General features: G+C 42.3%; 1 protein-coding gene across 6 annotated transcripts in view; it reads right to left on the bottom strand.

Moving 5' to 3' along the window:
- FECH (ferrochelatase) overlaps positions 1-26,213 on the bottom strand; it is a 64,813-nt gene that overhangs the window by 18,536 nt on the left and 20,064 nt on the right. For 2 of the 6 annotated variants that reach the window (XR_013408122.1, XR_013408123.1), the window contains exons 5-10: positions 25,801-25,935; positions 22,226-22,332; positions 18,512-18,610; positions 14,243-14,350; positions 13,662-13,826; positions 1,191-1,286 (exon numbers count right to left, since the gene is read on the bottom strand). Coding sequence is in view for 4 of the 6 variants with exons in the window: in XM_002800950.4 (XP_002800996.2) it covers positions 10,049-10,183; positions 10,652-10,711; positions 13,662-13,826; positions 14,243-14,350; positions 18,512-18,610; positions 22,226-22,332; positions 25,801-25,935 (809 nt within the window). In the remaining 2 variants the exon portion in view is untranslated. Of the gene's footprint in view, positions 1-1,190; positions 1,287-7,667; positions 10,184-10,651; positions 10,712-13,661; positions 13,827-14,242; positions 14,351-18,511; positions 18,611-22,225; positions 22,333-25,800; positions 25,936-26,213 lie in introns of those variants that run through there. The other 4 variants (XM_002800950.4, XM_077974757.1, XM_028838272.2 and 1 more) reach the window with 4 other exon arrangements.

The following is a 26,213-nucleotide window of genomic DNA, read 5'->3' as shown; positions in this document are numbered from 1 at the left end:
TGAGTCCTCACAAGATCTGATGCTTTAAAAGCATGTGGCACTTCCCCCCTCGTTCTCTCTCTCTCCTGCCGCCATGTGAAGAAGGTCTTTGCTTCTCCTTCGCCTTCTGCCATGACTGTAAGTTTTCTGAGGTCTCCCAGTCATGCTTCCTGTTAAGCCTGCAGAAACTGCAAGTCAATTAAACCTCTTTTCTTCATAAATTACCCAGTCTCAGGTAGTTCTTTATAGCAGTGTGAGAACAGACTTATACACCCAGCTACTTGGGAAGCTGAGGCAGAAGGATCACTTGAGCCCAGGAGGTCAAGGCTGCAGAGAGCCAGGATTATGCCACTGCATTCCAGCCTGAGTGACAGAGCAAGACCCTGTCTCAACAAACAGAAACAAAACAGGACAAGAGAACTGATCCCCTAGATTCCTGCCGTCACACTCTCTTCATAATACCCCCAGAAAAAAACTGTAACACCACTAAGAACAATACAGCAAAAGTATGCTAACCAAATTAATACAAGTTCATAATCACCACCATTTATTGGGCCTTTAACACACATACATATACTCATGCACACACACATATCTCAGGCACTGCACTGTACTAAACACATTACATATGTGCTCTCATTTCATCCTTTAAAAAAAATCTGCAAGAATATCCTTTGATTCAGACAACCCACTTCCAATAATTTTTCCTATGGATATGATCAAAGATATGCCCGAAGATTTTGTCTATAAGGATATTTGTCAAAACCATTGTTTAGTAATATGTCATGACAAATAAGACATATCCATGAGATGTTAAGTGAGCAATACGGAGTATAGAAGAAACATATGAGTATTTTTATAATTTGAAAGTATGCATAAAATATGTGGGGTTAGTTTCATCGAAGTGTCATAAGATAATAGGTAATTTCCCCTTTTTATGTATCTTACTTTCTACATTTTAAAATACCTTTTAGTAAGAAAAATATATTTTAAAATTATGACCTAGGTACCATGTCCAAATAGTCATAGATGTTAATGAATAATAGTCCATTACAGATACAAAGCCCTTTCTAGTCTACACTCTGGTTTTACACGTTGTTTCAGATTATTCTCACACCATCTTTTCGGGTGCGCAGAGCGGATGTCTTATAATGCTAAAGATTTTTAAACATACAAAACATAATTAAAAGGCTGGGTGCAGTGACTCATACCTGTAATCCAGCACTTTGGGAGACAGAGACAGGAGGATCAAGGCCAGGAGGCCAGGAGTTCAAGACCAGCCTGGGTAATAGAGAGAGACCCCATCTCTATAAAAAATAAAATAAAATAAAAATTACCCTGGTGTGGTGGCATGGACCTGTAGTTCCAGCAACTCAGGAAACAAGCAGGGGGAGCCCAAGAGTTCGAGGCTGCAGTGAATTATCATGGCACCACTGCACTCCATCCTGGGACCCACAGGCAGGCACATTCAGGCCTCTCTGAAGAGAGGCTGCCCTTGGCTGTGGTCCACAGGGTGTCTACTCCAGGCTCCCAATGTCCATTGTCGCAGTGCTCCAACTGCCGTGAAAATAATCTGCCTTATCACTCCTCGGACTCCCCATGCTCCCATTACTTCTTAGGTTCTGTAGGATTCCGCTCTGTTCAGGACAGGAAGGGAGCAAGGTGGGGGAACAATCCAGAGTACATAGTGAGTGAGATCTCTGACAAGGAATAGAGTCAGCAATGTGCAGCCACTGGCTCGTGCTGGCTCAGGAAAGCCAATCTTTAACAACTCTTCCCAACTCTATGATCAGTAATATGTTGGTAGCCTGGAGCCAGCAGCAATGGTAGTATTTACACCATGGAAATCAGCAAATGCTACGAATCAGGGTTCTGTTTTCTCCCAGAGAGCCTGTGATTAAACATTGATCAGCACACCACTGGATGCAGTCTCAGAAAGAAAAATTCATACATTCAAATGAAGGTCAATCCCTCCAAACCCCTGCTTTAATTAAGCAGGACTACAGCTGCACAGACTAAGCAGGCCGTGAATGTTGTTTTAAAATAACATATTATTCAGAAAACTGTTTATGTATTTACAAACCTTGCCAATCTACCCACTCTCCATCCCTCCTTGAGGTCACTTAAGTTTGTTTCCTTTTGCTGTGTTTCCCCCAGAGTCAAAGAAAGCCCACCTAGTACACTTCTTTTGTTTCTAAACTTGATGGACCCAAACAGTGGTTGAAACAGACAGCCAAGCTCTGAGCATGGACAGAAGAATGTCCTGCTCACCACGGCGGTACCTACGTCTGTGTCAGACAACCCAGTCTTGCCCCGAAGTCAGACTTCCCTGAGCTGAAAGCCTTGATAACATGTTTGCCCCCTGTCCTCTGGTTTCCCAGTCGTTGGGCCGCCTTCACTGGTGCTTCATGAACAGTCTCTACGCTGTACTTGAGGACGACTCAGCTGGGAGTGAAACATGATCAGGAGATAATTTGGCCCAGATGGCTCTAATGCAGGCAGGAGCATTTGGCTGTGCATATCCTCAGTCTAGGGAAACCCATTTAAGTTTTTTTGAGAAGGGAATGTAACCAAGCAGCCACATACCCTCAAAATGCTACCTCATGTTTTACAGCTGCAATGAGATGTCTGATCATGCTCCTGGAGAGACATTCGGCTCTTAGGAAGGTAAAGCCAGGCTAGCCTTTGCTGCTGGATGCCACCATGGCTCGGCTCGGTACTTGGCCTTTGGGGGATTCAGAAGGGATCGGGCATAAAACCTGGAAGATATTCCTAGGTCCTGAGGATCAAGGGATTGCAGCAAAGGATAACACCGCAACTGGAAACAGGAGAAAGCATCGCAGAAACAGAGTGAACCAGGAGTTCAGAAGAGGCCCAGGGAGAGGCTTGGGGGACACAAAAAGGTGAAGTGGCTGCTTAGAGTAGCTGTCTTTATTTGCATCAAGCTGTGAGGCATAGGAAGGGGTGAGAATTCACTATTTGACACAGTTTTTCTTTTCTGTCATGCAATTGACAGGAGAAAGATACAAATAAAAGAAGCTGCTTGTCTGCGGAGTGTAGCTTGGGGAAAAGATTGCGTTGCTTCAGGAAAAAACAGGACCGTGCAACCCAAGGCTCTAGAGTATGATGGGGACACGTTGGTGAGAGGGTCTCACCAGTGTTAGTGAAAAGGTGGGCTGCCTTCAGGGGCCAGCTGGAGCTCTACGGCTCTGCACACAGTGTTCCGTCTCATTCTCTCCAGTGTAGTCATGGACGCTGTAAGGTGTAGCCCTCCCAGAGGCCACTTGGTTCCCCACTGCCAAATCTTGAGAATGAGCAATTCATGCTCCCCTGAAGTGGGTGCTTCCCCACTGCTGCGTTGGTCTTCCCCCGTGACAAGTTTCCAGGGCTGGATGAGATGACAAGTAAAAAGCGGACTTTTCAGACAGACCTATGTCATCGGAAAGATTTTGTCCCTTTTAGCCCTCTGGCTGGAACTTGGATTGGGAATCACTTTCCATGGATTCTGTTAGTACTACAGGCCCATGGGTTTTTGGTGAAGACAAATGGAATCTTACTAAAAAGACTTATGCCCCTAGTCACTGTGGCATAAGTAACTTTTGTTCCAAATAGGCAGTGATTATAGAGAGAGCTCCCTCTCTATATCATGAATGTGGAGAACAATACAAGTATGCAATCCATAGATATCATTTCCATCATCCCAGAAAAGTTCCCTTTTAGGCAGCAGTGTGCTGGTAAATGGTGACTAACCAGCAATCTGAAAAACAATCTATGCATATATGTATGTGTGAGAGTACGTTTACTATAAATTTTACTTATCTAAAAGATGTGGAACACCCAATTTACAAATAATAATAAAATACACAATACGCCTTCCTATAACTTCCATATAGCCAATTCATCCTCAGAGAATGCTTTTGTTGATTTTTACCAAGCTCTTGTATCTGCAACCAACCTGTGGTTGCAATTGATCAACAAGCATAGTTCACACATATTGACGTTTTGTTTACATTAATGAGCAATGCAAATATGAAACAACTTCTTTGTATGCCAATACTTCACTTGGATAAATTGAATAATAGTTTTCAGATAATGGAAGACTATTCAAGTGTTCAAGTGTTTGTGAATATCACAATGTAATGGTTGCAGAAACAATTATGTATTGCGTTATTAACGTTTTTCCCATCACTTTCCTAAGTCTAAATAATCAACAACAAAAAATAGGGTGAAATAATTAGAAAGCAATGAATTTTGAATGTTACCTTTGTTTTTAACATAACTTAATTTGAAAGTTATTATTTTAGTGATTGTTAACTTGAAATTTTAACAATGGGTTCACAAGTCAACATGTCATGTGCCTGTGCAATCAATTCCATGCCATATGTACACTTTTTTAAAATAAGGAAAAGGTAAGAATACAGAATACAGAATACTCCATGGATTCTCGAGGTTAAATCTATTCTTTCTTAACATGACAGGAAAGTAAAGCTTTGACCCGCAGGGGAGACTGGAGAGGGGAAGTTGGCCTGTCTGTTCCCATTTCAGGAGCAGGCTAAGAGTGTGTTTCTGGAAACAAAACTGTCAGAGTGAAGGCTCACAAGAAATTAGAAACAGGACCCAGATCTCTGCCCAAGGGCTTCTAACAAAGGCTCAAAGCAGGCTTTTTTCCAAAAATGTTTTTAATTCCAACATCCATCTTAATGGCCTACTGTAGCCTAATTTAGCCAATAGCTGTTACTCTAAAAATGGAAGCTAATGATTCCAGCTAAAAACAATGAAGCCGGTACTATCACAGCATGTTGTAAGAAACTGATTATCACAGGGTGCATTTTTCACTGCCTTTTTCCTGAAGAAAGGCTTAATACGAGTCCCACATCAAAAGCAAAAGCATTTCTTTCTCTCATGGGACCCCAGGATATTAGGAATGTGTTCTCTAGAGGCAACCACCTCCCAGAACTACTGTTTGGCAAGAGGCATCACACGCATGGAGCAATGGTCTGGCTGAAGGGCACCACCTGCTATTGCTCATCATGTTTGCGCCATTCAACAAATGTTAGCAGCATCAGTTTACTTCTTTGAAGCACCCACAGGTACCCACCACTTGGCTCAGTGCTATATAGCTCTACACACTTTATATTTTGCAAAATACGTGCATATGGAAAAGAAGCACAACATTTAAGGCAAAGATCAGATAACAGTCATATTGCACAAGTGTCTAGCTGGATAAAATTGGCAAAAAAAAAAAATAGAAGGTTTGTAAAATGATCAAATGTTTAGATATGCAGGATAAATATGTTCTGGGCATCTAACATACATAATGAATACAGTTAATAATACGTTCAAGTACTGTGGACGGTTGTCCTTCTATATCGGTGGGGATTGGTTCCAGGATTCCCCACAGATACCAAAAGTTATCCACGCTCAGGTCTCCATTTTGCTATTAACAACTGAGAAGCTGAATAATCTTAATTTAGGGCATTCATTTCCGAGTGAGCTCGGAATTTTCTTATTCCAGCTTGTGACATCTCAATGAATTTCCCATTTCCACCTAACGTTGGGAGCCACGTTCCTGGACCACCTTCAGGATTCTGGCAGAAGGGGTTTCAGGTGAGGTGAGAAGGTTACGAGGCGAACTGGAGGTTCCTGGCTGATGCACCTGCGCCTTCACGCGCCCCCGTGTGCACACACAGACGTTCGCTTTCTTACAGCTGCCAGCTTTAAATTCTGCCTTCCCGCTGTGGTTGTGCAAGGTGGTCCTTTGCCGCATCGAGAGGAGCTCATACGGCAGAGCCCCTAGGAAAGCAGGTGCCCTCGATCACCTACACTCTGAGCAGGGGCAGGTCTTGCTGCTCACTCCACTTGGGGTATGGTTGCAGCCTACTCTCTCACCCTTTGTGGGTAATGATAATACACTTTGGATAAACACAATGGCATCAGATTGAGCAAAGGATCTCTTTTATATGCCTTAAGTTAGGGTTTCTTGAATTAAATACCCAAGTTATGAGAAAGATTAGCCCACCTCTTGCATCAGCGTGAGCTGGAGGTGAGACATGGAGTCAAAGATTATTCTGTAACTTTAATGAGTAGGCCGGGGGCGGTGGCTCACACCTGTAATCCCAACACTTTGGGAGGCCAAGGCGGGCGGATCACGAGGTCAGGAGTTAGAGACCAACCTGACCAAGATGGTGAAACCCCATCTCTACTAAAAATACAAAAATTAGCCGGGTGTGGTGGCGGGCGCCTGTAATCCCAGCTACTCAGGAGGCTGAGGCAGAATGATCCTTTGAACCCGGGAGGCGGAGCTTGCAGTGACCCGAGATCACACTGCACTCCAGCCTGGGCAACAGAGCAAGACTCATCTTAAAAAAAAAAAAAAAAAAATTTAAGGAGTGCCCTGCCAGGTTTGAGACTTGCACAGGGGACTGCAGTAGTGCATGGGGCCTGTAGCCCCTGTATTTTGGCCAATTTCACCCATTGGGAATGGGAACATTTACCAATGTCTGGACTCCCATTGTATCTTGGAAGTAACTAACTTACTTTTAATTTTACAGGCTCACAGGCAGAAGGGACTTGACTTGTCTCAGATGGGACTTTGAACTTGGACTTTTGGGTTAATGCTGGAATGAGTTAAGACTCTAGGGCACTCTTGGGAAGGCATGATTGGTTTTGAAATGTAAAAAGGATATAAGATTTGGGAGTGGCCAGGGTGGAATGATATGGTTTGGCTCTGTGTCCCCACCCAAATCTCATCTCAAATTGTAATCCCCATAATCCCCACGTGTTGAGGGAGGGACCTGGTGGAAGGAGATGGAAACATGGAGACAGTTCCCCCCATGCTGTTCATGTGAGTTCTCACAAGATCTGATGGTTTTATAAGGGGCTCTTCCCCACTTGCTTAAGCTCTCACCTGCTGCCATGTAAGACATCTGCTTCCCCTTCTGCCATGACTGTAAATTTCCTGAGGCTTCCTCAGACACGCCGAACTGAGTCGATTAAACCTCTTTCCTTTATAAATGACCCAGTCTCCAGTATTTCTCTTTTTTTTTTTTTTTTTTAATTTTGGGACAGGGTCTTCCTCTGTCACCCAGGCTGGAGTGCAGTGGTGCAATCACACCTCACTGCAACCTCAAACTGCTGGGCTCAAGCAATCCTACCAACTCAGCCTCCCAAGTAGCTGGAAATACAGGCATGTGCCACTACACCCAGTTAATTTTTACTTTATTTTTTGTAGAGTCAGGGTCTGGTCTTGAACTCTTGGGATCAAGCAATCCTCCAACCTCAGCCTCCCAAAGTATTGGGATTACACATGTAAGGCACTGCACCCAGCCTCACATTTAAAGGGCTTTTAATAATGAGTTCAGGGCCAGGTGCAGAGGCTCATCCTTGTAATCCCAGCACTTTGGGAGACTGAGGCAGGAGAATCCCTTGAGCCCAGGAGTTCAAGACCAGCCTGGACAACATGGCAAAACCCCATCTCTACAAACAATATAAAAACGTAGCCCGGCGTGGTGGTGCACTCCTATAGTCCCAGCTACTTGGGAGGCTGAGGTGGGAGGATCACTTGAACCCAGGAGGTGGAGGTGGCAGTGAGATGAGATTGCACCACTGCACTCCAGCATGGGTGACATACCAAGACTCCATCTTAAAACAAACAAACAAACAAAAAAACCACACAGACACACCATGAGTTCATTTCTCCTGATATGAAGCAAATTTTGAGTGCAAAAATTTATTTTGATTTTTAAAAAAGTAGTTCAAGAATGCATATTCTTTAGAAAAGCACTGTACATGCAGGGACCTGGGCTTTGTCATCACCCTGGCAAGCTAAACTGCCTTATCAACACTGTCCTTGCAAAAGTTTCTGTAGAAGTTGATTCATCAATTAAAAGCCAGATCTGTACATATACAGCTTGAAGAAACTGCCAGTAGTTCCCTGCTAATTACCAGGGCAAACATTTGTATTTCAAAGTTGACCAACAGGATGACAATTCTCAAAGCTCTAAAAAGATTTTGTCCTACCAAACGCTAGCCTAGTGTATGACCATTACCCATCCATGGTTAGTAACAATCAAAGGCAACACTTCTTACAATAACAAATGCCATGAGCAGCGATCTCAATAAATCCCTCTTTGCCTGTCGCTATAAAAGCTGGTCTGGTCCCAACTCAGCATCAAAGACATTAGTTCAGACAGCACAGCACTATCAATTCAGGTTTCCTTAGCAAATAATTGCTTCAGATATACTCGCAAGGGCTCCTGAATTGGAGTTTTCTGCATCATCTCCATAAAAATATTTTTTCACGTCTATTTTTTCATTGAAGAATTGAAGCAGACCCTTGGGAAGTTTCCTTAAGGAGAGAGAGTGGCTCCAAAAATAACCTTCCTTCCAGCACCACACCACTAACCCAGAGAATTCACCTCATGGTGGGATGGTCACTCGAAGTCTACTGTGAACCTAATCCCCAAAAAGGCTAGAGGAAAATCCTAAACAATTACCTATGCCTTGTATCTTTCTCTAGAAACACAGTCTACTAATAGAAAAGCCAATTTGAAATTTTAAAAACGTAGACGCTACTCAAGAGGGCTGTCATCAATGTGGGAAAACTATTAACTCAAGTGGATGGCATGCTTCTTTTCCTGCATTAAAAAAGCTCCTCACATTGAATAATTTTGATTTAGATCAGTTTTGATTTAACAGACAGCATGAATCAAACTTAGTTAAAACCTTAATGATGTCGTAATATTTATTAACACAGCCAATTCTCAATATGGAAGATTTATGAATCTCCTAATACTTCCAGTTTATAAACTGGCTTTAAAAAAATGCTCTTTTGGAGAACAAAGTTTCAGGGTTTGGAGGAAAGAGAAAGTGATCTTTACAAATTCTTCATGGAACCACCAGGGATCTTTTAATCCATTTAAATACAAATATAGATCAGATTCTGATCTGATATTATTTCTATACTTTTAGAAACACTTTTCACTCACAAATCCAAGGTGACAATGGCATTAAAAATATCTACAGGAATGGACTAGCATGAAATACAATATTATGATAATAGTTATTTCATTAAAGTGGTTACTTTTCTGTACTCTTCACGTGTCCCATTGTATGGCTATAAATTTTTATAATAAAAAATTGTAAATTAAGAAAGAATTCAAGTGAAGTACTGTTGACCTTATAAAATAATTCTGAAAACAAATGTATAGAAAGAAGGCATTCAACTAAGAGAAGATGCTGGATGGAAAGGCTTGCAAGGTCCCGGGAGGAGCTCCAGGGTGAAGCTCATCGTTAGCCTTTCCAGCAGCACTGTCCTTGGAGACCAGAAGCAGTGGGAGCCCCTTCCCTGTGGCACCACAGACTCCCACCAAGGCACGTATCATGAACACTGTACTGGCACACGTTTATTAGCCTTGGGTGTATGGGGAATCTCAGAGCACTTCTGCAATCTGTACTTGATTCCTTTTTACACTGAGGAAAGTGAGATTAATACACAAATACCAAGATGACCAATGAATGGTAGCCTCGCTGGCAACAGCAGCCATTGCAGGTAACCAAATTGCCTCCATAGCACTCTGTAACCCATGGGCTTAGGGAAAGATGAAGTAACATTTCTTTTTCAAATTCACTTCAAATACTCAACTATGTTCATTTAAAAAACAGCAACTATATGCACAAGACTAAACAGATCTCATTCACACTGCCAGCCCACAGACGGGACTCTGTACTCTTTCAGGAGGCTTTTGGGCAAGAAAGCCAAAATCTCTATTTAAAATAGGTGTGTCTAATAAGATACATTTTTAACTCATTTATTAAAGGTCCTAGTGGACATTCCAAACTAGTAACATACCTAGAGAGAGAAAATACAAATGCTTACTGTCTAGTTATACAAAAATAGAAATCCATCAATAGAGTCCAATCCTCAAGAAATCACACAATTTGTACCCAAAGGCTGTATATATATCAAGGAAGGATGACTTCCTTCCTTGATCTCTAATAACATCCTCTCCACATCGGAGGTATCTGGAGGTTGGGCATTTGCCTAATGCCACAGGGTCCACCAGTGGGGTCACAGCTGCTGGCTGGTGAAGAAGGATTTAGTCTCCCTGCAGACAGGATTGACACAGAGCGGACAGCTCAGGGTCAGCTGCTTGGAACACAGCTCGTTTGACTGGATGTGCGAATGCACCAAGTCGGCCAGGGCCTGGAAGACAGACAAGAGGCAAAGAGGCATGAGAAGCACAGGGTCTGCTCGTCTGCCATGCCCCCTCCTCCAGCTGCCCAGGTCAGCACTCTGGCTTGGGGTTTCTTTTCATCCGAGTGGTGAGCCCTTTGAACCAAATTCTACAGCATCTTCCTTTCCTGAGAATCCTCAGCTTAGAGAAAGTTAAAACAGAGATTTCAGGAAATGAAAACCTCTTACCCCACCCACTAGGCCTTTTCTCTGGAAAGCAGGTTTTAAATCAGACATAGTTATAGGTGGGTAGAAATCAGAAAATTGGGGCTATCTGAAGGAAAAAAGACTGAGCAGATAAGGAATTCGATTTTATTTTTGTAATTAATTGGAACTCCAAATGTTCTAATATGTGAGAAAAACCAATATTCTGCAAGAGTTTCTCAGAGGATTACTCTCTGGTATGTTCTACTAAAACGGTTGTAACACTGTAGATACCTTAGAGAACAATGGATTTCCATTAAGAGACTCAGCTCTTCTGATGTTTTCAACTCCACACTGAATCAAATGAGAAAAGGGAGGAAAAACACAGACATACTTTATTTTTCTTTTTTTTTTTCCCAAAGAAACTGCTACAAAAAAATAAATACACACAGACACACACACACAATTCAAAGTCTGACTTCAACTGTTCACAGACTGCTCATTAATGAAAAACAGTCACGGGGTGGGGCTGTATGTTGATTCTGTTATCATAAATTATTCCTCAATTCTTATGTCCTTCCCCTTCCCGTTACCTTCCTACAGGTGGTTTGTTTGCAAATCCTTTTTGTGGTTACACTTGATGAAATTCTCAAGCAATTTTAATCTGTTTGCCATTCTTTTTTTATTCTCTTTTACTAGTGCATAACTTTACAGACTCTAAGTAGAATGTTGCTTTAAATATACTTTCATACTTGTTTTGATCCCAAGTGCCAAAATGAAGTAAATTAACTTATTGACTATAAAATGTATATTGGACCTACACTGGATCCAATTCAGAGTTGGGTTTAAATATATATATATACACACACACACACACACACATATATATACACACACACACATATATATATACACACATACACACACACACACACATATATATATGTATTTTTTGAGATGGAGTCTTGCTCTGTCACCCAGGCTGGAGTGCAGTGGCGCGATCTTGGCTCACTGCAACCTCTGACTCCCGGGTTCAACGGAGTCCTTTCTCAGCCTCTTGAGTAGCTGAGATTACAGGCACCCACTACCATGCCTGGCTAATTTTTGTATATTTGGTAGAGGCAGCGTTTCACCATGTTGGCCAGGCTGGTCTTGAACTCCTGACCTCAAATGATCCACCCGCCTCAGCCTCCCAAAGGGCTGGGATTACATGTGTGAGCTACCAAGTCTGGCCTGAAATATATTCTTATGGAGAAAAATCTAAAGGAAAACAATGGGAGGATTGTTTCAGTACCATCCCTACTCCTGGCTCCAAAAATAGCCACTGCCTAATAACTGAAAACAATCTAATCATGATTTACTCAGGTAAATCTTCTCTCTCCCTTTTAGGATTCTTCTCTCTCCCTTTTCTTCTGATAGCTTTTCAGTTACTTGATATTTTTTATTTATCTATTTATTTATTTATTTATTGAGAGGGAGTTTCGGTCTGTTGCCCAGGCTGGAGTGCAGTAGTGCAATCTCAGCTCATTGCAACCTCCACCTTCCGGATTCAAGTGATTTTCCTGCCTCAGCCTCCCGAGTAGCTGGGATTACAGGCACGTACCATCACGCTTGGCTAAGTTTTGTATTTTAGTACAGATAGGGTTTCGCCATGTTGGTCAGGCTTGTCTCAAACTCCTGACCTCAGGTGATCCACCTGCTTCAGCTGCCCAAAGTGCTCAGATTACAGGTGTGAACCACCACACCTGGCCTCAGTTACTTGATCTTTTAGATTAGCATTAACATCAGGAGACTGGCATGGGAAAAACATTGAGATTCAGCAAACACATGGATCTCAACTGAAGAGGCTATATTCTCAAACTTCATATAAAAGTCAGTTACAACAGAATAACCAGTGTTGGTGAAGGGCATTCTCCAACAATGTTGATGGGAGAGTCGTCAGCGATACACTAACTAGAAAAATATATATCCACACTGAAATTCCGTGTGTACCTGTAGTCCCAGCCACTTAGGAAGCTGAGGAGAGGATCACCTGAGCCCGGGATTTTGAGGCTGCAGGGAGCTATGACTGTGCCACTGCACTGCAGCCTGGTTGAGAGAGCCAGATTTCATCTCTAAGCAAATGTATAAAATCATAACAAATTTAAAATAAAAAATTGTTTTCCAAATATATTGGTATAAACTCTATTTTCACTGAAGTTTTAGCAAGTTCACAATTAGCCAGCTCATGGAGAAATACGGAAGGCATCTTTCAACAAAATCCATAGACAATGCTGCAACCACTTCTTAGCCAATTACAACTTGCCTGCAAATCCTGTGTCAGAACCGCTGACAAGAAACTTAGGTGCTCCCTAACTTCACCCACGTCTGATTGATGTCCAGCGTGGAAATTCAAATTCCATGGGGGTCGGGTGTTGGCTCAAGTTCCGCCCCTACCCACTCTCCCCCCTGCCCTCCACCTGCTGCCCAGTCCCAGAGAGGGTGAAGTCTCCTGCAGGCTGGGCCTCCATCTATCACACATGGGGTGACCAGGGCCAGAAACTCCGGCAGAAAGGGAGAAAAGGGTGTCTTGGGTCCCAATGCTTCCACACTTCCCATAAAAATAAAGCTATAAATTCGACATAGGTTTTAGGCCGGCTCTCAAAAGGCAGGACATAGATGAACAATAGTTTTTCTCCATCCTGCATGACAATTCACATCCATCTCATATTACAAGACACCGAAGATGGTATTTGTTATTTCAGTAATCAGATTGATCACAACACGGCAGCAAACAGCTAATTAAGTGAGTGCATAAAAGAGGCCAAGGAAATCACACCACACATTGCTTCCACGTTCATTTCACGCTCTTCTCTTAAATGACAATGACTCCTATATGCCTTGACACCCAACAAGAAGCCATGTAATAGCCCTGAGTAAAGGTCACTATTAGGCAAAGAAAAGAAATTATAAAACAATAAAATGTTTTCCTTTGGAATTAGTGAGAAGTACATTTCTTTTTTCTTAAAGAAGTGTAGTTGTTATTACTTTCGAGTAGCCCAGTAACTCAAACAAAATGATGTCAGCCACAGTGATCCCTGGGGCACCTGGTTTAAGGAAAGCACAGGTTTCCCCTTCTACTGCATGGAATTTACTCAATGTGTTGAGATTATTACTCAGATGAATTATTATTCAGGAGAATGAGGACACCGTACATGCAAACAAATACAGTAAACAATATTTTGAATGACACATCAGTTAGTTGCAGAGAAAATTTCCTTTTAAAACAAGTCATGATGGGATAAAGGCAGATGGGTGCATTTACCTCCTTGGCTAAAACTTGAGAGTACTCGATGTCCAGCTCATACAGCGTTTCAATATGGTCACTGGTAAACGCTATCGGAACCAAGAGGATATTCTTCCTCCCCCTCTCACAAAGCCCTTTGATAGATTCGTCTGTTTGAGGACCCAGCCAGGGCATTGGACCAACCTATGCAAAAGGTAGACGAATGTGTAAGTGGGCCATGCCTCCTGATGGTCTGTAGTACCCGTTTGCCCCCCTGGGCACACGCACTGCCCACTGGGGGCAAGAGCCACTCTTTATACCTGCTTGAATGGATTTTGATATTTTCACATGGAAACTTGAATCCTAGTAGTTGCCTCAATATAAATAAATAACAGTTTCTGTCATTGCAGCTAAAAGTAAAATATTAAACCAACGGAACTCCACAAGTCACTTGATTTCCCCTTCTATCTTACTCACTTGCAGATTCTTTCTGCCCACGGTGAGCCTTCAGGTTATGGAAGAGCCTGTCTATGTGTAAGAGCCAAATCTAACCGTTTTACAACTCATAAAATAAATTTTACCAAAAGAGCTGGCTGCCCGCCAGTGTGGAAGCCACCTACCTTGGATTGCCACACCAGTCGGTAGGGGTTGCAGTACCCCAGCCTTTCCATGACATTTTGGACAGTGGCGCTTACCTCCTGAGGATATGGGTCGCCTCTGTTGACCACCTGCAGTGGAGACGCAATGGGTGTTCAGTCATTAACACTGGGAAGGCCCCGAGAGCCTCTGACTATGTGCTGACATGGTGTGAGCGCTGGAACAAAGTCTTCCCTTTCTGTGTCCTGCACCAATGATGACACGGTCTGAGTTCAATCACCAGACTTCCTTAGTTCCACTTCATCATCAGCCAAAGAAAAACACCGCACTCAGTCATCTCTAACGTCCCTAAGAGGGTGGAGAATTCTATGTTCCATGTTATTCATGGGAGACTCACAAGATCTAACTAAGGAGGATGGTTCTCTCTCCCTCATCTGAAATACGAAGAGGACACAGAGAAGCTGGGCAGGATGGGAACTTCTACGTGGTGGTCATGTGAGTGGCTGATTTCACCACAGGAACTGAAACAGTGCTGCACGGACAATGTACAGAACGGCTGGATTTACAGTAAACCCTGGTGGAATTAGAGGAGGAAAGCAGCAGCACATCAGTGCAGGTTACGGGCACCTCCAAGAGTATGACCCACACCTTCCACTTCCTCTCTCCCCACCCTTCCTGCAACAATGGACAACAGGCAAACACTCTGTGCACAGCAAATGTTTCATACACGATCCCTTGTTAATACCTTTGAAAATTTTCAATGCAAATTTTAATGCTTTAAACATTCACTGTGTACTGACTCCCTAGCCCTCACCTGGCTTTATTTTCTTCTATAACATCTATTATATGCTAATCCACCATACCATTTTCGTATGTATTATGTTTATTACCTTTTCTCCCTACTCTCTGCAGACAAAGATTTTTCTGTTTTCTTCATTCCCATACCCTATGATATGGCTGGAAACAGTGACTGGTATATAGCAGGTGCTCAAAGAATACTGGTGAAATGAAGTATACTGACAGGTCGGGCACAGTCGCTCATGCCTGTAATCCCAGCACTTTGGGAGGCCGAGGCGGGCTGATTGCCTGAGGTCAGGAGTTCGAGACCAGCCTGACCAACATGGTGAAACCCTGTCTGTACTAAAAATACAAAAATTAGCCGGGTGGGGTGGCACACACCTGTAATTCCAGCTACTCGGGAGGCTGAGGCAGAAGAATTGCTTGAACCCAGGAGGCAAAGGTTGCAGTGAGCCAAGATTGCCCCATTGCACTCCAGCCTGGGCGATAGAGCAAGACTCCATTTCAAAAAAAAAACAATTACATATATACACTGACAAACTATTTTATGATTATTACTACTGGTCTGTTTAAAAGCCATGGGAGGCATAAATGTAGAAGGAATGAAGGAAACACAAAGTTGCCAATAGGACAGCAATGCGGTAATTGCTACAAACATGATCTACCCATGGATGCTAAGATTAGGGGCAAAGTATAAGGAATAACCAAATCTCTATATTGTCTCAAAGTATCTCCTCCATGATATTTTTAATTACAAAGAGAAAAATAGTAATTTTAGGATGGATCAACACAGCAGACACACCCTTAAACAAGTGACCAGGGATCACACATCACCAGTAGAAAAGCACATTGACATCACAGACCCCCGGGTGTGATGCACAGAGGAAGGCCCCACACCCCTGTGGGTTCTTGCCAATGATGCATAACTGCAATCTAATCATGAGAAAACTTCAGACAAACCCAGATGGAGGGACGTACCACAAAACAACTGACATCCTAAAAATGACTCCTCAAAAATATCAACGTGTGGCGGGGCGTGGTGCCTCACACCTATAATCTCAGTGCTTCGGGAGGCTGAGGTGGGTGGATCACCTGGGTCCAGGAGGTCGAGACAAGTCTGGGCAACATGGCGAAACCCTGTCTCTTCAAAAAATACTAATATTAGCCAGGTGTGGTGCTGTGCACCTGTAGTCCAAGCCACTCAGGAGGCTGAGGTGAGAGGCTCACCCAAGTCTGGTAGGTTGAGGCTGTAGTGAGTCGTGACTGCACCACAGCACTCCAGCCTGAGTGACAGAGTGAGATCTTGTACCAAAAATAAATAAATAAACAAATAAAATCAAGGTGATGAAAGAGAAGCCAAGTATCAGTGTTGGTAGCGGTACAATGGCTGTGTAAGATGTTAACACTGGTCTCAGTGCCGGTAGCGGTACAATGGCTGTGTAAGATGTTAACACTGGTCTCAGTGTCGGTAGCTGTACAATGGCTATGTAAGATGTCAACACCGGGAGAGGCTGAGTAGAGGGTAACTCTGCACTCTCCTCACCAGTTTTCTGTAAGTCTAAAAATTTCTTCAAAATAAAAAGTTTAAAAAGTTGTCAGAAGTGAACGTAGGGGAAGAGAAGAGTGTGCTAGATCATTGTTCTTTCTCACCTCTCCAACTGTCCTCCCCATACCTGACTTATCCTTATGACATCACAGCATTTCCCGGTCCCACAACAAGGCTCGACCAGCAAAATAACCTGGAGGCAGCGTGCTCTGCCCCCAGGTGAAAGAATAAGGAAGCGAGGCCAGGGTGAGAGGAGGCAAGGCAGCACCTGGAGTCCCCACATACAAAAATGGGTTTCAGCTGGGCACAGTGGCTCATGCCTGTGATCCCAGCACTTTGGGAGGCCAAGGTGAGTGGATCACTTGAGATTGAGACCAACCTGGGCAACATGGTGAAACCCTGTCTCTACTAAAAATACAAAATTTAGCCAGCCGTGGTGGTGTGTGCCTGTGGTCCCAGGTACTCAAGAGGCTGTGGCAGGAGAATCGCTTGAACCCAGGAGGTGGAGGCTACAGTGAGCTGTGATCGCACCACTGCACTCCAGCCTGGGCAATAGAGCGAGACCCCGTCTCAAACAAACAAACAAACAAATGTGTTTGCTCTGGGCTGGTTCAAGAGCTTCCCTTCTGGCATCTCAGGCGAGGTCTCACCTTACATAGGATGAGGCGGCAGGAGGATGGACATGTGAAAAGGACTGTATGACACCAGAAAAGGAAAAGCAAACCCATTAAAATAGGCCGGCTTCCAGAAGAAAGGAATTTATCTCCAGGGCCTCCTACCGCCCACCCACAGCAGAGAAAATGAGTAGAGGATCTGCAAGGGCTTGGCCCTAGTGGCCACCAGGGGGCGGTAAGGCCCAGTTACAAGCGTGGCCCAGACACTGAGGCTGGCTCCATTCCCGACGTTGTTAAAACCTCAATCACACCTATGAAGATGTAATTATCCACCTCTCTGGCTTGGAAAGCACTGGTTTTAGGATACAATGCCAGTTCTGAGCAGATGAAACTGGTTACTTATTCCAAGCACTTCTATATATCATACAGTACACTAGCTTGATCATTCTTGTTTCCAACAATATAACAGCTATGGCACAGATTGTAGCATCTGGATGAATAGCCTAGAGTAATATGATGAACTAAGGAGCAGCCAGACCCCAACTTGATCCTCTTTATTCACTTGCAAAAATGTGGTCCTGAGTCTTAGCAAACTGCAATGGCTGCCTGGAATTCAAACAGCCCCTAATAAGTCCATCCAAAAGCATGGGACTGAGAGCGCTTTGTCTGAATGGAGACCCTTCCACTCAACACACAGAAACATCAAGCTGAGCTCTGCCGACAGGGCAGGCAAAAGCAGCCTTCTCTTAACTGTCCCACTTATTAGAAAGTCTTATATATGAATATATCTTCAAGTTATCGTTTTAAAGAAAAGAGGAACCAGGTGTGGTGGGGCTCACACCTGTAATCCCCGCACTTTGGGAGGCCTGGGTGGGTGGATCACCTAAGGTCAGGAGTTTGAGACCAGCCTGGCCAACATGGTGAAACCCAGTCTCTACTAAAAATATAAAAAATTAGCCAGGCATGGTTGTGGGTGCCTGTAATCCTAGCTACTTGGGAGGCTGAGGCAAGATAATTGCTTGAGCCCAGGAGGCGGAGGTTGCAGTGAGCCGAGATTGCGCCACTGCCCTCCAGCCTGGGCAACACAGCAAGACTCTGTTTCAAAAAATAAAAGAAAAGAGGAAAAGATCTACTTACATTATTATAATTTGGATTCATTGTTATGAGGTTTTAAGAAGTGAGGCTAGTTACGTTAGCACCAAGTCTGAGATTTGAGAATTCATTCTTGCACTGGGCTTAGGACATAATGGAAGCTGGACCCATTTCACACATTTAGCAAATGAAATCACCCAATCCTCTGTCACTAGGTCATCCGAGAAAATGTTCGTACTTACAGACATCGGCAGTGAGTGGGCAGAAAACAGAATGACCACCTCGCTTCTCTTCTCAAGTGGAAAATGGTCCAGTTCCTTTAGAATATGATCTGCAAAGCACTGAGGGAGTAATAAGAAAGGAGGATAAAGAGGAAGGGGAGAAAGAAATGGAAGGAAAAAGAAAATATTTTTTAAATGAAGCCTACACCAAAAAATCTCAGAGCAACCCTCAAAAAATCCGAACTCTCTTTTTAAAAAAATTGCAAACAGTCCAGCCTCTCAGCATTGGTTTATCATCAAAATGGATCATAACGGTTTCAGGGGGCCTAGGGAATTTGCTGGGAAACTTCTAAAGCTCGCTAATGGCTCACTGCAAATGCGGGCTGTGGATCTGCTTCCCCTCGGGAAGGACAGGGCACGCTTCCAGATGGAAAGGAAACACAGATGGGAAGGAGAAGTTGTTTTAAGACTTCTCATTTGCTCTGTTAGCAGGAAAACAGCTTACAGCGTCTTTCTAAAGCCTCCTTAGTTTGGCTTTCAGACATACCACATTAAATACATTAGTCAGGAATAGGAGGGAAATAAGAAAATACCGTTCTATTTTTATAACATTTTCTTCTGAGCCTCGTATCCCCATCAAGTTAAGTTTTATAAAAACCTTCACAACAACAGATGATAGGTGATACCCACCCATTAAATTCACAGAGTGAGGAAAGATGTGGTAAACTTAGGGGCTCATTCAGTCACATCTGTGGAACTTGGGAAAGAACACGGTTCCTGCCTCTCCCTCCAAACCTCTGTCTACCAGACCAGGGAGCTCCCTTCGTTTAGCCGGCACTTTGATTCACGTCGATAGGTGCTGAAATACCAGAACTGAAGGGGCTTTCTTTCATCTTATACTTTAATCATTCTGTCATTTAGCTTATAAAAAATGCTACAAAACACACAAATGGGTCAACTGACAAAATCAGAATATGAATGTAGATTAAGTAAAAGTTTAAATATTGATGTTAAATTTACTGAAGTTGAATGTTGTACTGTGGTTATGTAAGAGAATATTCCTGATTTTAGAAAACACACATTTAAGTGTTTGGGTTTAGAGGATGATGATATATGCATAACTTATTCTCAAAAGGGTCAGAAAAAAATTATGTATATACAAACACAGAGACACACACATGCATACACACACAGGGCATGTGAATGATAAAGCAAGTAGGAGATACATGTTAATAACACATCAATAGGCCAGACGCAGTGGCTCACGCCAGTAATCCCAGCACTTTAGGAAGCCAAGGCGAGAGGATTGCTGGAGCCCAGAAGTTCAAGACCAGCCTGGGCAACATGGAAAGACCTAATCTCCACAACATTTTTAAAAATTAGCAGGGCATAATGGCACATGCCTGTGGTCAGCTACTCAGGAGGCTGAGGCAGGAGGATCACTTGAGCCCCGGAGGTTAAGGCTGCAGTGAGCTATGATCCTTCCACTCAACTCCAGCCTGGGCAACAGAGTGAAACCCTGTCTCGAAATACTAATAACACAGTAACATAGGTAAAAGAGTAGATGAGAGTTCCTTATACTGTTCTTAATCTTGTAACTTTTCTGCATATCTCAAATTATTTCCCAATTGTCCTTTGTAACTTTTTAAAACTATAAAGGACAATTGATCAGAAACATGTAAATCTGCACTTGTTGGTATTTTGATATATCAGTGGTCAGTGAAAACTATGGGATAAGCAAACTATTCCCTAATAAATATTGAGATATTATTAATCTTTCCAGAACTCTTGAAATTTGGCAAATAAATATCCTAAGGCATAAAATGGTACCTAAAGTTCAGTTCCCTTTTCAGAATTTATAATGCAAATTCTCAGTAAATGTGATAGGATTAGATACAAACAAAACCAATATTTTCTGGTCTTTGCAGTGTTTGGAAACTAAGGATGCTCAGAAAGGATTATTTTTGGGCCTCAGCCTAGATAAGGAGGCCCACTGCAAGGTTTATACAGGAGTCTAGAACATAAATTTGCCCCAATTAATCCAACAGCTAGATAAATACCAATATTAGAGAAAACAGTAATAAAATGGCTATTTGGAGCAATCACTACCTATGCCAAGTAGAAATGTGGATTCGAAACAGAATTTGTAGTTTTAAACTATATTTTTTGTTTTAGTTTAGGGTTTTGTTTTCTGGTTTCCAAAAATGTCATATCATATCCAAAGCTTAGTGCTTTTCTTTTCTTGGCTTGCAAAGCTGCAAGTAAAAACACAAATCATACGGCCTGCAACAGCCTCTAAGCCGTCTTCAAAACTGAGGCGCCATGGGTAAGGAGAAGTGCTATTTAAATCACCTAAAACCCATCTGCGGTATTTTCCAGGCGCAACCTCTCTGCAGAATGAAAGAGGCACCGAGCCTCTCAGAGCCTTCAATCACACCATCTAGGAGGGCGGATAAATGCCTCTAAAATTCCCTTTCATTTTATGAACAGAGACTTCCTCAGTTAAGAGACCTTTCCATCGTTCTGCTTCCCCCCTTTTCAAAGGGCTGAATTTTAATGCAAATCTAATTACTCACTTGATCAGGGCAGGCAGATGCTGTGCAGATCCCTCCATTCCCTGCTACCACATGTCAATGCTGACCTGAAACCCCCCTCCTTTCCAATCGCAGGCCTCCCAGAGCAAAACCCAGGCTGCTGGTGCTTCAGGCAGTACTGGCTGGACCCAGCAACACAGCCGTCAATGGTGCACACAGAGACCACAACTACACCCACCCCTAAGGGTAAGCTCCTTCACTTTTTACTTAAAATTGGATTTCAACCCAAGTGTTAACTCTTTATATGCCTAAGGAACACTGCTCTGGGGAGAGCTGGCCTGATTTCAATGATGTCTAGCACCATCTAGTGGTCACAGATTTAAGTGACACCAGGCTTCTAAAGCTGTTAGTAGGGTTTTTTGCCAAGAGTCAGAAAAGGTTCAGGGAGTGAAAAATAAAATGGATAAAATCTAAATGACTTAATATTTCCCCTACCTAAAATAACTCAAAAGCAGAAACTTCTACTAGCAGAACAAAATTATATTTGCCTAATTTAGGGCAATATTTTACCAATTGCCCTCTCATTTTTGACAGGCAGAAAAGAATATAGTAACATCAGTTCAAAGCTATTAACTTTAGAACTGTAATTTTAATTTATTCTCCTAAAATCAAGCATCTGTTAATAAAAATATTATATATATATATAAATTGTACAGAAGAAATATGAAATTTAATATGTAAAACTTTATTGGAACATTCCATTTATTTTCATGTCTCAGAAAATGTAGATATATTACTTTTACGTTTTAAAAATCTTTTGACATTTTAAAGGATTTAGAAAATAGAAAATTTAATTCGTTGGTCAGTCATTCAGCCTACAAATGCGAGTTAACTGAAACACCATGCACAATCTTTAATGCTCTTCGGGTCATAGGAAACACAAAACTCAAAATGTTGTTCTGTTATGGTTTGGGACTAATAGCATTAATCTGAAGAAAGAAGACTCTAATCATTTTAATCTTTAAATGTATTTTCTCTTTTCATAATAAATCAAGAATATAATACTTTTATTTAATCCCTAACACACAATTTAAGCAAAGGAACAGTAAGGCTCAGAAGGACATCCACAAACCCAGAAGGGACAAGAAGCTGATACACACTAGATGCTGGGGTGACAGGCAGCTGGCAATTACTGGCTTACCTGGATGAGGAGGTGATGTGTGGGCCACCTGTCAATAGTGCTCCACTTCATCGTGGGCTTCCGTCCCACTTGATTATAGTACCTGTAAATGGCATTTAAGCTGCTGCCTGAAATATACAGAGGCCACTTAGTAGATGCATTTTGATTATGGTGAAAATAAAAAACAGACTCGTAAAGGTAGTATATATAAGTTCAAAGCAGGTAACTGCTTCTATACTGAATCAGTCTAATTACAATCATTTCAATACTCTAAAATGCATATAGATTTAACTACCCTGCAAATGAAGATCACTAAAAAGCAATCAATTTCAATGGACTTTCAAAGATTATTGATGTCAGTTCTAGTGAAAAACAAGATGACTGTAGAGTTATGAAATATAAGCAGTCATATTTGCAGGGACCAAGTCTTACAATTGAAAGTATGTTGGCCAGGAGCAGTGGCTCACGCCTGTAATCCCAGTACTTTGGGAGGCCGAGGCTGGTGGATCACCTGAGGTCGGGAGTTTGACACCTGCCTGACTAACATGGAGAGAGCCTGTCTCTACTAAAAAATACAAAATTAGCCAAGTCTGATAGTACACTTGTAATCCCAGCTACTCGGGAGGCTGAGGTAGGAGAATCGCTTGAACCCAGGAGGCGGAGGTTGCGGTGAGCCAAGATCACGCCATTGCACTCCAGCCTGGGCAACAAGAGCGAAACTCCGTCACAAAAAAAAAAAAAAAAAAAAAAAAAAAAGTATGTTATTTTTTTTTTCAGTTACAAAGGTTATCAATCCCATTATAGGAAACGTATGGGATGGGGAAGAAAGGAAAAAAGAAACTGACCATTATCCCAGCATGCTAATTACAGTCATTGTTTTACTCTAATATGGTTTTTTTCTTTATAGATGTTTTGTTTTACAAAGTTGTAATTTTTAATACATATGCAATTCTGCATGCTGAGTATTTTGAGCATCTTTACTTAATATTAAGAGATAAATATTTTCCATGTTACGATAAAAGCTTTGTAACTATTGTTTGTTTGTTTGTGAGGCGGAGTTTTGCTCTTGTTGCCCAGGCTGGAGTGCAATGGCACGATCTCGACTCACTGCAACCTCTACCTCTCAGATTCAAGTGACTCTCCTGCCTCAGCCTCCTGAGTAGCTGGGATTACAGGTATGTTCCACCATGCCCGGCTAATTTTGTATTTTTAGTAGAGACAGGGTTTCTCCATGTTGGTCAGGCTGGTCTCGAACTCCCAACCTCAGGTAATTGGCCCTCCTGGGTCTCCCAAAGTGCTGGGATTACAGGGGTAAGCCACCGCACCCAGCATAACTATTGTTATTAATGGCCTCATGATAAGGAGAGAAAATTATTGAGGTTCCTGTGAGCTCTCATTCCCTAGAATAAAGTAAATGGACACCAAATCGTTACAAGTAATCTAATAAACTTATTCTATAAGAGAGAGATGGAAATCATGAAAATTCAAAGCCAAAACGAAGGTAGATGGTGTCAACCCAATGCAACCTTTTCCTGTCTAGGGGAGTTAGCATTGGGGTCACACCCGAATCCTATGAAACCAAGTCTAACACACAGCCTCTTCCTCAATCTTAACAAAGGGCAAGTCCCGAAACATTTCTATGCTTTCCATCACCAACCCACTGGGCTCTCTAACTATAAGAACTATTAGTTAGCGTTCCAATTTAAAATGTTAGGAGAGAGCATATTTTAAATCAAATATACTCTCAGACTAAGACTCAACTTCCAAAACGAGAAACAGGTTCAATTTTGGTGAGTAGAGTACAGAAGAATTCAAATGGACTCCATTCAAGGTTCAAAAACAAGCTCTCCAGAAATCAAAAAGTTGTCACCACCATATTCACATTACAGACCACACTTCACAGGTGGATATCATTTTCATATGTGCAAGAGGGCATCTGGACATACGTGTAAGGGAGCATCTGGCATTAGCTCTTTCAGGTTGTGTGGAAATATTCAACAAACAATCCAAAGAAGTCATTAAGAAGGAGAAAAATGTGACTGAGAAATTCGTTTGTGATGAAGACATACGCTGGCTCTGCCACAATAGTGCATGTCTAAAAGATCCAACAGATAAACAGCACCTGAGTGGCCTCGAAGAATTCATGTACTTCCCTAAGCCTTCCACAACTTGCATAGATGGATGTACCTGTCCTTCTATGAGATACACTCAAGGAAAACTAAGCACATGCTGAAGGTTTGCATACACTGTCACTTGTTAGAGCCAGCCCTGAAATACAAATCATAGTCAATCTCCTGTCATGTAAATAACAAACTTCTTAATTTATCTAATTGTGAGAGCAGCCATTTACATATTGAGGTGTATTTCTTAAAACAAGGCAAAAGTACAGCTTAAAAATTCATAAAATCTGACTCCTTCTCCAGTAACATATGACCAGACATTTTGAAGTTGTAGTGGTGCACTTCAAAAAGAAAAATAATAATTCAGGCCGAGTGCGGTGGCTCACGCCTGTAATCCCAGCGCTTTAGAGGCTGAGGCGGGTGCATCACTTGCGGCCAGGAGTTTGAGAACAGCCTGGCCAACATGGTGAAACCCACCTCTACCAAAAATACACAAATCAGCTGAGTGTGATGGTGCGTGCCTGTAATCCCAGCTACTCGGGAGACTGAGGCAGGAGAATCGCTTGAACCCTGGAGATGGAGGTTGCAATGACAGAGCGAGACTCTGTCTCAGAAAAAAAAGAAAGAAAAGAAATGATAATTCCAACTCTTGAGGGTATCTGAGAACTCAGGCATTTTAATGGGTTCTCTGAACAAATATTTGAGGCACATAACAAGCTTTGACTTTTTTCAATAGCCTTTTGATTCTCCTTATGGTTATAGAAATTATAAACATTAATATCCGAAAGCTATTTGGGACTAAGACTGTGCTGACCTCAGTCCTTGCAAGGGAATGCAAACAAATGTATCTGTGGGTGACAGCAGCAGCTTTGCCTACAATGAATGATACAGAGATTGCCAAACACCGATTATTCCCCAGCTCCAGTTAAATATACAGAAAACAAGAAGCAGTAACATTTTCCAAAATCAAGAACACAGAAAATTTTGCAAAGGGAACCCCAAACTGGGCTTTAGTTTTACCAGCAACCAACTCATAACTGAAGCACAACAACAGCAATAAAATACCAGTATTTCCCATGTTGTATGGGCATCTTTGCTTTTAAAATGCAGTTACAATATTTGCTACATCAGTAAGAAAATCTGGGTAGCCATAAAAAGGTTTATCACACAAACCTAAAAAGAGCCTTAAGGTTCATTACGGATCCATTACGCAATGGCATTAAAGCACTGAACACTTACAGCTACTGCCTACCACCCCCCATTTGTAATTCCCAGCCAAGTGGCCAATAATTCAAGGGACAGATGGACCATGAGATTTCAAATGGACTGACCTGAACTCTCGTGTTTAAAGAAGACAGGTTGAATTTGCCATTCAAATTGCAAATGATTCATCCTTCCCTCCAGTAGTACTTACACTCCTTGGTTATTTTTGCCAGCACCGTATCTACCTTTCTACTGGCAGAGAGATGCCCTTACCTGTGGTGGAGCAGCTGTACTGTGGATACTGTGTGAAAGCAATAGCCCTTTCTAGGCCATCTCTCTCCATCTCCTCAATTGCTTCTTCTGTTAAAGGATGGACGTACCGAAATCCAATATAGTATTTGTGAGGGGCTATTAGGAAGCACACGTGGAAAGGAGAAAGTGTTAATCTTTATATAGATTCCTCAGAGTCACCGAACATAATGCAATGCCCAGAACAAAGAACAGTTCATGTAATTTCCTATGGCACTGACGGTGGAGGCAAGTTTAGCATATTCCTTGGATCGTATCCACTCTTCAGCTGGTATGTGGACTTTTAATCACAATTTTCTGGGATCAGCACCCCACCCACACATCTTTACTGCACAGTGGGTTTTAAAACTCAAACTTCTCTTCCTAATTCTCTGTTC

The sequence above is a fragment of the Macaca mulatta genome, chromosome 18 (genome assembly GCF_049350105.2).
Source record: "Macaca mulatta isolate MMU2019108-1 chromosome 18, T2T-MMU8v2.0, whole genome shotgun sequence".
Lineage (NCBI taxonomy): Eukaryota > Metazoa > Chordata > Mammalia > Primates > Cercopithecidae > Macaca > Macaca mulatta.
Note: the sequence above shows the minus strand (reverse complement) of the source record. Positions and strands in the feature narration are given on the sequence as shown.